The sequence below is a fragment of the Anarrhichthys ocellatus genome, unplaced genomic scaffold, assembly GCF_004355925.1.
Source record: "Anarrhichthys ocellatus isolate YVR2014 unplaced genomic scaffold, GSC_Weel_1.0 scaffold61, whole genome shotgun sequence".
NCBI classification, from domain to species: domain Eukaryota; kingdom Metazoa; phylum Chordata; class Actinopteri; order Perciformes; family Anarhichadidae; genus Anarrhichthys; species Anarrhichthys ocellatus.
In genome coordinates, this window is record NW_022280091.1 from 1,829,749 (window position 1) to 1,845,523 (window position 15,775).

Genomic DNA, 15,775 nt, shown 5'->3' on the forward strand with positions numbered 1-15,775 from the left:
GAGAGAGAGAGAGAGAGAGAGAGAGAGAGAGAGAGAGAGAGAGAGAGGCCTCTCTCTGCAGTTTGCCAGTCTTTGTTTACTCTCTGCCAGCCATAAACTGTTCACTAATAGCTGCTACACACACCTCACTCGGTCAACAAAGCATTAGGTTGTGTGTGTGGGGGGGACTCCCGACTTTTCTAGCCAGGCACAGTTGGTCCTAAGTCTGAGTGGCTTCGGAGAATTAGACATGCAGAGGCGGTTTTAACAGAGCGCCGGCGTGGAAGCCCCGGTGGTGTTCAATACAGCAGCAGCAGACCCGATGCTGCAATGCGCTCCTCACCGAGCAGGTCGGTCCGCCGAGAGAACAGCATCTTCAAAGCTCTGTGTGTGCATGCTTGTGTGTAGGCTACGAGGTGGAGGATACTGCCAAGAAACAGAAAACACGTCTCAATATAAAAACTAATAATATCTTCTTTTTTTAAAAGTGTAAATAAAACAGTATTTATTCAAATTTGTATATGTATTATAAATACATATATGTATTTTGTATGTATTAGTTAAGTGGTTCATTACACTATTGTAGTGCCGTTAGACCGTGTAGGCTACTATGTGTATGGCCTATTGTATAAATGAACATCTCAGCAATTTCCCATTAAGTAGGCTATAAGTGACCATCTCTGTCCCCTTCAGAAAAGAATGAATGAAGCCCTCCACGCTACCCCGGCAGAATAGCTGCACCAGCAGAAATACGACTGAGCAACTGAGCTGACTTGTATTAAAGCCAGATCACCACTCGTCTCTCTTTGTCCTTTGTATGAATGTGTGAATAAAGATATTTTCCCACCAGGAGCTGTCAGCAGCCGGGACACGGAGCCATTTAATCTTCCTATATGACAGGGGGGGGGGGGTCTGTCCCCGGTAACCGACATACGCACACACGGCGACCCAACACCGCCTCTACTGCCTCTCCCGTTACAGCTCAGCGATCGAGTTACGCGGCCGGGGAAAAAAATGTTGCAGTAGCAGGGGGAGAGAGAGGGGGAGATAGAGAGAGGGGAGAGAGAGAGAGAGAGAGAGAGAGAGAGAGAGAGAGAGAGAGAGAGAGAGAGAGAGACTGCAGCATCGCTGGAGATCGGCAGCAGCAGTCCCAAGCAGTGCAGGTGAGAGGAGGGGAAAAAAGCAGGAGGAGGCGCATGTGGAGGAGAGAGAGAGAGACACACACACAGGGAGAGAGAGAGAATGCGGGACTCTTGGAAAAAGACGCATCTACTACACTCGGTCCGTCACCGAGACATCCATCCCGAACACAGGCTGCATGGGATTACGCTGGATCGACGACGATGCTGAGGATGTTGGAATCTCCACTCTAACCCCACCGAGAGAGGCTCTAATTTGTTTTTGTTTGATGAGGGGAAAAATAAGAAATATCAGGAGAAACTCGCTCTGAAAAGCACTCTTGTCTCCTTCGCAACTTGCGTGAAGGAATTATTCGGCTTGGCACGTTGCTCCACTGCGGGGAAGAGGGGAAAAATAGGAAAACGCAGCCAATTCTGAAGGTAAGATCCAAGCAGCAGCACCCCAAAGACTTTTTTTAATATTTCTTTTTTTTTTTTACCCAAACTGACTTTCATTCCTTATTCTGGGGATGCGAGTTCATTCTCATCGGCGTCCGGAGAGCTGAGCAGTGTGTTTTGCTTCTTTTGTGTGGTGCTGCATTGCAGTTTCTAACTGTGAGAAAGCCGCTGTCCCAAATGTGACTGGAATAAAAACAATTTAAAAATAATTTACAAATGGCATTGTGAGCTGATAACCATCTTGACAGCGGAACAGCTCTCCGATTTCCGGGAAATAAAGAAGGAGTGAAGTGATTTAATCAAACGCTGGTGAATTAGTTTACTTTTTTTTCGCAGCAGGATGGGCTTTTTGACATGTTTGTGGCGTGAACAGCCCGGCAAGACCTTATTATTATAGAAGTTGGGGGGGAGCACCGCAGAGTACAGGAGGAGAATAAAAAAAGGAAAAGGAATCCGCACCGCTTAAGTGAACTATACGGTGAGAGTGCGGGAGCAGTTTCCCCGGACCTCAGGCGTCAGTCCGCAGAGAGCGATAGAGAAGAAGGTAAGAAACGGATAAATCAAACACCCACACTGTGAGCCGCACCGGACCACAAAGCACCAATAAAGAGGAGAGGAGCCGCGGCTCGGAGGCAGACAGCGGAGAAGGAGCGAGAGAGAGAGGAAGAAGAAGGAGCCATGCAGAGGCTTGGCGCAGTGCACTCCGCGGCGCAGGCTCTCAGCCTCGTGGTCCTTGCGCTGCAGCTGCTGACTCAGCTGCCGGGCGCCGAATCAGCCCTCCGCTACCGGGTGGCGGAGGAGGGCCCGCCTGACGTCAAGATCGGCAACGTGGCCGCCGACCTTGGCCTCACTGCGGGCACGGGCAGCGGAGACGTCACCTTCGCCCTGGAGAGCGGCTCAGAGTTCTTCAAGATTGACAACGTGACAGGTGAACTGACGACGGGTGCGCGGCGCATCGACCGGGAGAAGCTCCAGCAGTGCCAGATGATATTTGACGAGAACGAGTGCTTCTTGGACTTCGAGGTGTCAGTGATTGGCCCCCTGCAGAGCTGGGTGGACCTGTTTGAGGGCCGCGTGGTCATAACTGACATCAATGACAACACACCTTCCTTCCCCTCACCTGTGCTCCAGCTCTCGGTGGAGGAGAATCGTCCAATAGGAACCCTTTACCTGCTGCCCACAGCAACGGACAGGGATTTTGGACGGAATGGCATCGACCGCTACGAGCTGATTCAAGATGGCACGACTGGGCCGAGTTCCACGAGACGCACGGCAGCAGGGAACCCCATCGCTAGAGTGGAGGGGCTCGGGGACCGGAGGGGTAGAAGTGGCGATAGTGGAGGAGGACCCAGGAGCACTGTGTTTGAACTGCAAGTTGCAGATATACCAGATGGCGAAAAACAGCCGCAGCTCATTGTGAAAGGCACATTGGATCGCGAGCTAAAGGACTCGTACGAACTGGTCCTCAGGGTTCGAGACGGAGGGAACCCACCACGTTCCTCCCAAGCCCTGCTTCGCGTTTCCATCACTGATGTGAACGACAACAGCCCGCAGTTTGAGAGGTCCACGTACGAGGCAGAAATGGCAGAAAATGCCCCTCCAGGTACACCCGTCCTCCAGGTCAGAGCTTCCGACCGCGACATTGGAGTCAACGGGCAGGTGGAGTACGTCTTCGGAGCGGCCACCGAATCCGTCCGGCGACTCCTGCGCCTGGACGAGTCCACTGGATGGCTGAGCGTCCTCCACAGGATCGACAGGGAAGACGTGGCGCAACTGAGGTTCACAGTGACGGCAAGAGACCGGGGTCAGCCACCCCGCACCGACCGCACCACTGTGATTTTGGCCGTCCGGGATGAAAACGACAACGTGCCCGTCGTGGAGATCCGAAAGATCGGACGGATCCCGGTCCGAGATGGTGCAGCGTTGGTGCCGGAAAACGTCCTGGTGGACACCCCCGTGGCTCTGGTTCAGGTGTCAGACCGAGACCAGGGAGAGAATGGGGCCGTGACGTGCACGGTTGTAGGAGATGTCCCATTCACGCTGAAGCCAGCTGGTGAAACGGCGCTACCGCCACTACCTGCAGACGAAGCCTTTGACAGGTAAGCCAAACCAAAGGTAACACCTCACGGCATGTTACAAAAATCCATTACAAAGGAAAGAACGAACTGCTTATTGGTTAGTAGTTCCTGAATTACTCTGAAATAAAGGATTATATGCAAGATAATAAGTTACTAAGAAAACAGACTGCTAGATACTGAAGTAATGAACCAGTATCTAATGATCAGCCGCTGTCAGTCGGGTATGGATGATGCACCACTTTTTCTTGAGGGAGCCAAGTAATGATGAGGTAATCATGAAGAAATGATGCTTTTTAAATAATAGCTCAGTATAATGCCCCATGTTACCTGAGGGGGCACAGAAACAACTATGTACATAATAAGCTACTAATATTTGGATATGTGCCATTAAGCACCTGAATTGCAGATACCAAGAACAATTCATTTAAAACTGTTCTAATTCGTTGAGGGAATGGCCATAATGATTAGATACACAGACATCATTCATGGAGAAACAGTATGTATGTCTTTTTTTTCTTTTATTTCTTTTTTGTTTTACCAGAGGCTGGTACTGTTTTTATCCAATATGTTTTCTAACCATGCCAACTACACATTCAGCATGCAGTTGCTACAAGTCTCACCCACACTACTGCTCCAGGAGGAATTACTACAATTTCTATTTTCTCCAGCGGATTCCGAGGAGAGTGGAGTGTTGTTGCGTTGAGATTTAATCTAAGCTTGGTTCAAGTGGTGCAAGTCATTTGCTAAGGCTACAGAGTAGTTTGAATGTCATACAATCTGTATGCATAAATATTCATTCAAGTCAAGTTTTTTATTTATATCGCTACTACAGTGCAGGCTGTAAATGTCAGGACCCTTCAGTCAATTGTAAAGATATTTCCTAAAGGTATTGAATGGAGGGAGTGAGGGAAATGGCGTAGGCCATCTTAGGATACCACTGCCACAGCTATGACACCTGTGCAATAAGGCTGGTTGTTGTATTGACTTTAGGGCTGTCCTTGACAAAGGAAAGTCTGAGTCAGAGTAGCTAATAATCATGATAGGTCTTCAGCAAATTATTAGTAGATTTAATTTTTTTTGAATCAGTCACAGTTTCCCCAGTATTATTGTCTCTCTGCAGATGACTGCAGTCATGCAGGAAGATCTCTTGAAATCAATTGTGTCTTATTAAAGAACAAAGCATTTTAGAGCTAAAAGGATTAGTTGGTTGATCGATTTAGTCGATTCAAAGAAAATTGATTGCCAACCACTTTCATGATCAATTAAGGGTTTCAGACATTTTTCAAGCAAATATTCCAGTAATTCTCTGGTCCCTCTCCAGATGCAACGACAGACTTTATTAGTCCTTTCAACCTTGACAAAGGCAGCGCAGGCCAGATACCCTCCTTCCGCTCTTACCTTTCACAATAAAAGCCCTAAACATAAACAATACATTGCCTAACTGTTTAACAGAATCAGGACTCAAATTCACTCAGATAAAAGGAAACTTGATAAAATAGATTACAATATCTTAGGCTATGAAACAATTGACCTCAGCCAGACTGACAGACGCTGCTCTGGGTCAATAGGATTCCATTTGTTGGTGCATAAATCTATTTGAACCTTTTATTGAAAAAGTGCTGCAAAAGTTGCAAATTCATAGCTTCCGGTATGAATAGTTTTGATGCTAAATATCCGTATTTCGCATTTTCGTGTCGTTTATTCGTCACGCCCCTTAAGTGTAAAGGCCTTTTAGGATGTCACCTTCACTATTTTCTGGTATTTTGTTAGTATAAATTAGAACATTCCCCACAAAAAGACCAACACAATGGTCACTGGTAAAATATTGTTTCAGTCTACCGACATCTTGGTGAATGATAAGTCAACTAATTGACTAAAAGGCAGCAGCACTAGTATTTTTGTTTGACAATATCTGTATTATTTTTGTCTACGGTAACAACCAAATTCATGAAATCTATTTTCTAATTATTTTCACAGGAATAAGAAAAAATACTTCTTGCATACTTCCGCCTTGCTGGACTACGAGGCCACCAAAGAGTACAGTGTCACCATTGTGGCAGTAGATTCTGGCAGCCCCAGCCTGTCCAGCAACAGCTCACTGATGGTGCGAGTGGTGGATATCAATGACCATGCCCCGGCCTTTGCCCAGAGCGTCGTGGAGGTCCACTTTGCTGAGAACAACTCGCCTGGTGAGAGGGTAGTTACTGTTTTAGCCTCAGACGCAGACAGTGGCAAGAACGCGGAGATCGCATATTCCCTGGACACTGCTGGAAACGGGCCATTCTACATAGATGCAAATAATGGAGATATCCGTGCCACCGGGGTTCTGGACCGCGAGCTGCGAGAGAGGTATGAACTCAGGGTGATTGCCAAGGACAAGGGCACACCTTCCCTGCAAGGCTCCGCGACTGTTGTCGTTCAGGTGACCGACCGCAACGACAATGCCCCAAAGTTTGTTCAGGAAATCTTCACATTCTACGTGAAAGAGAACCTGGCCGCCAACAGCGCAGTCGGCATGGTCACCGTGACTGATGCCGACGAAGGCGAGAACGCAGAACTCAGTCTGTTCGTGGAGATGGATGGAGTCGATGAGAAGAAGGCGGAGGAGACGGTGGAAGGCGAAGATGGCGAGAAAGAGAAAGAAGAGGTGTTTTCCATTGAGAACAACACGGGAACTATCTACTCTTCGGCGTCGTTTGACCGAGAAAAGCTTTCCACCTACACCTTCCGTGTCCGCGCTGTGGACGGAGGGGAGCCGCGCAAAACATCAACCGCCACGGTCTCGCTCTTTGTGACGGATGAGAACGACAACGCCCCCTCAATCACTTCCCCAGCAAATGAGTCCTACACCCTCCTTCCACCTGCCAGCAGTGCCCGCACTATCGTCAGGACCGTGACCGCCATAGACTCCGACACCGGCCCCAATGCAGACCTTCGCTATGCCCTAGTGGGGGGAAATCCCTTCCAACTGTTTGAGATCGGCCACACCAACGGGGTGATCACCCTGGCAGAACCTCTGGAGCGGCGCCACCGAGGCCTGCATCGCCTGGTGGTCCGGGTCAATGACAGCGGGGCGCCTTCCCTCTGTGCCACCGCCCTGGTTCATGTCTTCATCAACGAGAGCTTGGCCAACGCCACCCTAGTGGATGTTCAGGTAAGCTTAGTATTTAAAGATGTAAAGTGAAATATATCAAAATACATGTAACTTGAATGAAAGAAATCCACTGTGCTATTTTGGCGTGTGTGCGGTAACGATAACCCATAATGACAGCGATGATATTGTCCTTTGATCCATTCACATAATGGCCACTCGGATAACACATGACAATGGAGGAGGGCGGTAATGACAACTGATTGTGGCTGTTTAAACTAAACTGGTAAGAAGATTATTTTCTTGACAGAATGAGACGAATACACAATTTCATCAGTCCGCATGGTGTTGCAATTTTCTGCCCATTTTTGAGGAAATAATTGCGTCTATATTTGTCCCAGATAAAGAAGACCATTCCTCTTTTGAGGGCTATTGGCAATGCCTGCTTCTTTGTAGTTAGAGTGTTCTTTGTACAGAATCCATTCTTATAATGACCACGTGGTTAAAAGAAGTGTTATTACTGAGTGGTTCTTCTTTTATGGTACATTGAACTCAGAGCTGAGAGCATTAGGTGTGTGTGTGTGTGTGTGTGAGAGAGAGAGAGAGAGAGAGAGAGGGAGGGAGAGAGAAAGAGCATTAGATGTGTCTGTGTGTGTGTGTGTGTGTGTGTGTGTGTGTGTGTGTGTGTGTGTGTGAGTGAGGGAGAGAGAAGGAGCATTAGATGTGTCTGTGTGTGTGTGTGTGTGAGTGAGGGAGAGAGAAGGAGCATTAGGGGTGAGTGTGTTAGAGAGGTAGAGAGAGAGATGGCCCTGTCCCAGTTTTTGCCTTTTAATACAGAATAGGTTGAAGCATGTTCATTTGAATAGAAGTTTTGCTTCAGTAGTGTCTCTTCACGATAGGCCTGAATATTGATGAGCTTTCATTGTGTTATGCAGCAAACTCTGAGCAGAGCAACAGAAGTGGGCAAACTTAGAGAAAACCCCTCCAAGCTCTAAATGAATTATGTTTACAGCAGGATTAAAGTGAAATACTTGAGTACTAGGTTAGCGTTGGCATGAAAGATCCACGCTGAGGTGAAGAGGTAATTGACTAGACTCACTGCAGATACCAGAAATACCTTTCAGTTCAAATTTAGCGTACGGTACGCTGCCGGAAATCTTTCTCTCTTCTCTGCCCTCATTGTATTAATCAAATGTACTTCCTATTATGCTTTAAAAAATGTTCAACGAAGCTATAATTGCTGGCAGGTAATAATTACTAAAACTTGGGTCTCTGGTGTGGGCAAAGTCATTTGTATTGACTTATAATTAAATCGCCTCAGTGGCCTTGTTGCTCTGAAACTTGCAGCCTGGGGTTTTTAACCCCCCCACACACACACACACTCACATACTCAAAACTTTGTTTAGAACACGTTCTCTCTGAGGGAAAAGGTCTTCAGCTGTCAGGTCTGTGCATGTAACATGACGTAAGGAGTGTGAGCCGAAGTCAGCGCAAAGACTTTTGAGAGGAAAAGAGATAAGAGGCAGAAATTTCCCAAAAGTGTGTCAAACGAAGTTTGTGTTGGCAACCCAAAATACCACGCCAGCCTTGAATACCTTAATAGGCTCCTTTTTGTATCAACATGCTCAAAATACAAAAAGTGTTTCATTGCATTCTGTCTCAACCCAGATAGTGATCTCCAAGGAAGACACACCTTACAGCGCAGATGTTTGCAGCAAGGGCCTCTTTACTGCAAGCTGTGCACGTTATGATTATTTGTGGTGCCTCCCCGGGTGTTTCTACTCGTGAAAAAACAGAAGCCCCTCTGGGATTGGATATTTCCAAGTGCGTAATGTCAGCTTCAGCTGATTTCTCATTTTCAATGATGTTAGAAGAGCAGGTCGATATGGCCAAACTCTTCTATCCCAATATAGGTAATTTCATATCTCGGTATACATCACAATATAGCATGTTTTCAGATAATTCAATTAATAAATAGTCTATATGAAATAACTACATGGTAAAGTGTGTATACTGAGACCTTCAATGGACATAAATGAAATGTAATTGCGTATTAAGATATCTCGATATGTGATTTCCACACAATACTATAGCATTGAAAGACGATGACTCATCAAACTGAATCACCGCCCAGCTCCAGATGTTACTGTGCAGCTCTTCTTGGCGGTAGCATAGCAACTACAATAACACTGTGCTCTGTGTGCCCCTTGGGTTCTTGGGACTCTCGATACTTACAGCTAAATCTCGTGTTTTGGCAGGAGAAAAACATCCGGTGTAATCATAGCCTTAGAGTTTTGACCCACCTCATATATCGAGACAACTTGGGGTCCAAAAATACGTTGTGTTTCCCCGCACTGCTTTTTTGAAACAAAGACGAACAACTGAGCACAGACAGAAGGTGTAGCATATCGAGCACCAGCCAGTGTGTAGAACGCCTCATAAATGTAACGCTGTCACCTAAGAGTAGAATGAAAAGTACAAATTGAACAATCAAGTTGGTGAGGATTAGAGCAGAACACTTGGTAAGCGGCGGAACAATAGTGTTGACAGGCAAATTAACCACAACGTGCATAAATGGCAGAGGCCATTGAAGGGAACAATAGGATGTAATGTGTCCGGGCCGGTATAAAAGCCGCCTTTTGATTACAATATGCATAGTTTAGTTGGATTGTATGGAGGAACTGGGCAGAGTAATTGAGTAGAAGTCATTGAAGAGAGAATACCTCCATCTCATATTGAAGTCAAACCGAGTGGTGGATGGATGCCAGATGTAATTAGGGGAGGAAAACGTCTGCTACTGCTGCAGCGCCGCGGCAGAAAATGACTCCAGTCTTTTCCATCCGAACGGTACTGGGTGAACCACATGTTGGTAATTAGCCACAATATGATACTGCAGAGATTGAGCTGGAGGAAGTAGTTGTGATATGCGAGACTTGGTTGTCATTTGGGAAAATGTAAGGTGCTTTGTACATCGGAAGTATGCTGTCTGGTGGATCTGATTAAGGCTCTTAGTGATGATATTTTCACATTCTTACAACCACTGTTTCATCTCGGATCAAAAGTCTTTTAATTTTTTTAATCTGGAAATAGTTTTTAGATATGCACAATCAGCTTTCTTTGAATATGAATAATAGCTAAGAACTACCAAACTGCAGGTCCCTATCACCAGGCATTGATTGACATCCGAGATCAGGCACCTTTGGGTCAATAGTGTGGTCAGGGTAGAACTCCTCGTCTTAGTAGCAGCATCGGCGTCTGCAGCGACAACGCAGATAACCGAGTCCTTGGAGAGCGGAGGGGATAAGATAGAGAGATGGATGGTGGTGTTAAGCCCGGGCCGGAACAAAGCCCATGCAGCAGAACGGAAGATTCCACTGGGAGTTTGGGATGCGTCAGAGGGATGCACTCGGAACACAGCATTAGAGGCGGCTGCTGAACACTTTAACAGTCTCCACACAAATGCTGCACACGCACCTGCACTTGAACGGGCTATACGTGGCTTGCACGCGGCGTGCGACTTGTCTCACATTTTCTGCATGCACACTTGGCGGTTCGGTCGCATTAGGGTACGTGCATACGGCACTGCGTCTCTATTTTCTCTATGTTTCGCACACACGTGGTACGGCAGACAGTGCAGGGGAGCGCTAAGCCAGAGAGATGCCCAGCAGAATGAGAATGGAAAAGAAAATACTGCAGGCAAAGGAAGAACAATGGGGCTGAGAGGAAGAGAGCGGAGCCTGGTGGAGAGAGGCCCTCTGCAGTGGAGGCAGAATAATGGAACAGAAGCAACACAAGTCGCTCAAAAAAAGACAATGAAACTTAACCCAGAGATAGATGGCGATGAAACAATGAAATACGACCCGGCCCCGTTCTTAGCTGGGGGGGGGGGGGGGTAACGAGAAGTGAGAGTGACTAATGTGTCTCCGTACGAGTAAGCCCAATAATACGTCTTGGATAATGTAATAGTAGAGTTCCGCGGTGCAGCAGTGTGAGCGGCGCTCTCTGGAGTAACACTCAAGGTTATACCGCAGTTATTTTATTTAGTTATTGGCCACCGTAGGGGGCTGAAATGCAACTTCTCTCTCACCTTCGCTCCCTGTCTCTCCCGCACTCGTTCCTGCGAGAGCTTTATTACCCAGCGCTCTGAAGGCACCAGGGATTACGCGAGTGTATAATTTCCAGCCTTGGCAGGCCAAAGGAATTGTCGCGCGGGGCTCCGAGACGATGTGTCAGGGCTGCAGAATGGGTCGTCTCGCTAATGGACATAGCTTACACACACACACACACACACACACACCGTGTGGGCCGGCGTATGAGCATGCATACGTTTCAGCGTGCGTGTGTGCGTTCTCGTTGTTCGTCTGGTCTCCTGATAATGATTCTCCCCAACATAGTTGCCATGTATTGATTAGACATATTCAGATTCATGACCCTGACCCATACAAGCAGAGCTCGGCAGACCAGAACTCCACAGCCTCATTGTCTATTGTAGTGCGTGTCTCCATAACCAGTAATGGCTGTTTGTGCTTCAGCATAACCCACTTTCTTGTAATGATGCTTTTATTAGAGTACAATCTGCGAGCATGACTTTGTGTGTGTGTGTGCAGCCAGCCATAAACATGGGTTCATAATGGAAGACCATTATTTGTCTCCTCCATCTCAAACCTAAACACGAAATGTTTTATGAGCCTAATATAAATTGATCAGAGTGGACGATCATGGATTTGCCTCGCTTTAAAAAAATGAAAACTGTTACTGTCCAACAAACCACAAGACCCTGAGAGACAGACAGGACACGGCTCTCGAAATGATTCCACAGAGCACACGCATTTACAGTAGCCTTCTATCTGTCCATCCATCAATCCAAGTCTCAGTGCGGAAGAAATTGCGATAGCAAATCCTCAGCAAATCCACGCCCACGCTATCATTTACAATAGGGGCATTGTTCTTTGACGAGACAGTAGATGTGTTTGTGTTCTGGGGGGATATAGTCGCAGCACGTCTGCTGCCTTTATTCGCACATTTATCGACTGTTTCTCACACTTTTTTTTCTCTCTCCCAACTGTCCCCAACCCTAAAGTTTCCCTTTATTCTTTTAATCAGCTTGAAACAGCGTAATCCCAGACATTTCCTGTACCAGCGCAGATGATGTGAGATCACAAGCGGAGAAATTACAGGCGCTATTTGAAATGCTGCAACTGGGTAGCAAGAGCAATTATATATTTAGTGACATTCTATGTGTCGTGGAATAATGGAGAGGCTCCCCTACTAAAAATCACGTTGATGAGTTTAATTAAGTGGAAGATGCTGTTTGATGTTTCTCTGTGGCTCGCACCCACTGTGTCGTCTTCTAGAGTCACAGTTGGACTTTTTTTTTTTCCTCATTTATGGTGTGTCTCTTCTTGTTGCTTTTTCCATCTTGACTCTGCGTCTTCTTCTTCTCTCTTGTGCCTCTCCTCTCTACCTCTCCCCGCTACCTCTCCCCCCAGGTGGCCCGAAGTCTCATGGCTCCACTGTCCCTGGACATCGCAGGGGACCCGGACAGCGACCGTGCTTTAGGGAAACAGCGTCTCAGCGTAGCCATCGGCGTCCTGGCGGGAGCCGCGGCGGTCATCCTGGTCATCCTGCTCGTAGTCACGGCTCGGCAGTGCGGCGCTCAGGGCAAGAATGGCTACGAGGCCGGTAAGAAGGAGCCAGAGGAGGACTTCTTCAGTCCTCCGGGGGCTCAGCCGCAGGCCGGCCGCGGCAGGGGGTCGGACCGTGGGCGCAAACCCCGACGGGACAAGCGCAACGGAAGCGGCAGCAGCGCGGTGGTGGTAGGAGGCAAGGCGGACAGATCCCTCTACAGCGGTATTGTCACAGTCAACGGACTGCGTCGGCAGGCCAACGACGACGACGAGGAGGATCTGAGCAGCGCCAGCGAGCGCCTGGCGGCCCGCTACTGCGCCATGGAAGGCGACCCCGGCAGCCCACGGATGGGCGGCGGCAGGAGGCACCAGTCGAGCCCGGACCTTGCCAGGCACTACAAATCCAGCTCCCCTCTCCCCGCGGTGAACCTGCAGCCCCACTCCCCCCCAGCCGAGGGCAAGAAGCACCAAGCGGTCCAGGACCTGCCGCCCTCCAACACCTTTGTGGGCAGCGGGGGCTGCGTGGGGAGCGCCGGCTCCAGCAGCAGCAGCAGCGGGGGCAGTGGCAACGCGGACGCCATGTCCCTGGGATCTGACCAGTGCTCGGACTATGGCTGCCAGACTGGGAACAAGTACAGCAAACAGGTAGGAGCTCTGGGGCAGGGACTTGGGTGACTTAGTATCCATGGACCCGTCAGTGTTTTTGAGATTTTTAAGATGGATTATCGACTCTTTATGTCAATCCGTCTTCAAAACCAGCCATTTTTGACACTGTGTCCACTCTCTCGTCTCCTCCTCCTCCCCGGCTTCATCTCTTCCCCTCCACACATCCGTCGACACGCTCGAACGCGACACCCCGCCGCTAACGTCTTAAACACCATTTCATCTCCACAAAATCGCTGACAGCGCGCTCGCGTGTGTGTGTGTGTGTGTGTGTGTGTGTGTGTGTGTGTATAACACATGCGTACCCTCTGTATAAACCCCTGAGGATCTCAGTTGGAGTAAGGACACAGAGGGAGTGGGCGAATAGTTGCTTCCAGCAGGGTAATTGGTCATTTTGCGTCTCTGCCTCCCTTGTTACGCTGTTATCTTTCTCCATTTAGCATATATGCTTATTCCGTAAACAATATTAGTTGTACTGATAATGAATGCACCGGCTTTGGTGTTTGCTCGAGAAGCTCCAGCTAAAAGTCGAAGTCCTGCTGACAAATAAAATACTGCGCGCAGACAGTTCGCTCGCCCCTCCGCCCACACGCACACACACACACACACACACCCACACACAGGCACCATCTATCATCTTGGACACACTGACACAGTAGGGTCCCCCTGGTCCGCGGCGTGTGCTCCCGAGAGCGATGCGTGAGTGACAGCTAACCCTTCTTAAAGGGCCGGCGTCTCGTTTCCTTGACAGACAGCCCCTACATTTATCCTCCCCGCGGTGAAAAAAGTGCTGATGTAGTCATTAAAAAAGGAAGTAGAGGAGCTTCTTCTTAGGCTAATCAATTCACACGCGGGGCTCTCTGATCCTGTTCAACACGCGCACACACACACACACGCGGAGGTTAATCCATTACAGAGTCAATCCGCTTAATCTGCCGTTCCCAGGGAAAGAAAATGCTTACTGGGAGAGTTTGGTGTTCATGCTTACGTGCACTCAAAACATGCCAGCACACATACGGAGACGCGTAGACACAAACTGACAGCGTAATGAATTATTGATCGTATGGGGTAATTAACTCCTCTGCAGCAGTGAAGTGTGCCCCCACCCCCACACCAATACACAGGCCTGTGTGTACGTGTCTAAGACTTTGGGCGCTCACATTCACTAACGTGTCAAAATCTGTTAACTCCAGCAGTTTGGCGGCAGGTTTTGTGTCTGCGGGAGTCTGTCACCCGCGCTTGAGGGACTGCTTATTTCACGACGGCGTTTTTATATGTGAGTGCAAGTGAGAGATAGACTCGGGGAGTAATATGTGGCGAGTACGTGCCAAATGCAGGAACTGGGACGCCGACAGAACTTGGAAAAGCATTAGACCGGGAGTGGGAGAGAATTATAGGAGGTTAGGGGGGAAAGAAGACAGAGTAAACGAGAAGGGGAGGGAGGGGAGGTGGGGGGGAGGAGAGATAACATTTCAAAGCTACTTTACTGGGTCAGTGAAAACTCCCAAAAACTGCTCATCTGAAGTCAGCACATCATCATCAGACCAACTAGGATGCTCCCAATAGAAAGAAAAAAAAACTGAAATGAAAACAATTGATAAAAACCGGGCGTCATGGATGAAGCGCAACATTGCATTAAAGAGGCATGATGAACATGATAAAACAGCTCAGTCGACTCTCTTATTTTAATCAAAATTGTTCACAGAGGAGAAGGAAGAACATCCATATCAATGGGAACAAATGAACACAAAGATGAACAGGAGATGAGAGTGTTAAAGAGGGGGGGGGGGGATGTTTCCTGGAGACTTTTGTTTTGATACAAGATAGAATAATAGCATGATCGTATTTGTTAAATACAATCCAGAAACGTCTCACGTACAAGAGCCAAGCATGGTGAGATTTTTGGTTTGTTGCGCCGTCCGTTTGACAGCTGGTGTCTGTGTGTGTGTGTGTGTTTTGAATTTTGATTAAGGGGGATATGTTTCGATATTAGTGCCAATATGATACCCGAGTTTACGTCCAGATAACAAAAGGCACCTTATTAGAAACCTTACTCGTTTCTCTACAACAAAAAATAAGCTAAAGTTCTTAAATGTTAAATGTCATCTAATTACAAACAGAGAAATAGATGAAGTCTGAAATATGCAAAATTGTCATTGAAGCATTATATTATTTTAGTGGATACCAGAAAAGTATGGAGGTTCGATAGCCCTCATTGCTGATGGAGAAAGTGTAAAGGAGAAGGCTGGAGTATTTGCTTCCAAGTGGGAGAGGCAGGGAGGAAGTGAGAGAGCGAGAGAGAGAGAGAGAGAGAGAGAGAGAGAGAGAGAGAGAGAGAGAGCGAGGCCTGGTTTGGGTGGCAGCCAGAGAGAGAGTGGACTGCTGAGATGTGGGTCATCAGGATACCCGTTGGCATCAGGACACATTAATGATCACAGCAGTCACATGGCACTGCAGTCAATATGGGCAAAGTGGCCTCGTTCTGCCCTCTAACCGCCACCACGCACACACACAACACAGGCTCCGCCGCAAAACCGCTTCCCCTGTCAGCCGCCCTCCATCAACCACAACAAAGGTCATAGCGGTTGTTTTTGATCTTGTTGTGCTTCAGTTTTGTCTGCTTTTAATCTGATGCTTTTCTTTTCATTGAGGCGTGTCTCCAGTAACGGTTTCTTTATTTTTTTTACCCGTCCCTTTGACTCTCGCCCTTCGCTCCTCCTCTGTCGCTCTCTGGCCCTCTTTCTTTACCATTAAAGACCC

General features: G+C 47.9%; 1 protein-coding gene across 1 annotated transcript in view; it reads left to right on the forward strand.

Annotated features, from left to right (window-relative positions):
• The first annotated feature begins 1,110 nt into the window (after positions 1-1,110).
• pcdh7a (protocadherin 7a) overlaps positions 1,111-15,775 on the forward strand; it is a 42,041-nt gene continuing 27,376 nt past the window's right edge. Inside the window, exons 1-3 of the mRNA XM_031871938.1 lie at positions 1,111-3,655; positions 5,612-6,788; positions 12,215-12,997. Coding sequence (XP_031727798.1) covers positions 2,235-3,655; positions 5,612-6,788; positions 12,215-12,997 — 3,381 coding nt within the window. The 5' untranslated portion in view covers positions 1,111-2,234. The remainder of the gene's footprint in view (positions 3,656-5,611; positions 6,789-12,214; positions 12,998-15,775) is intronic.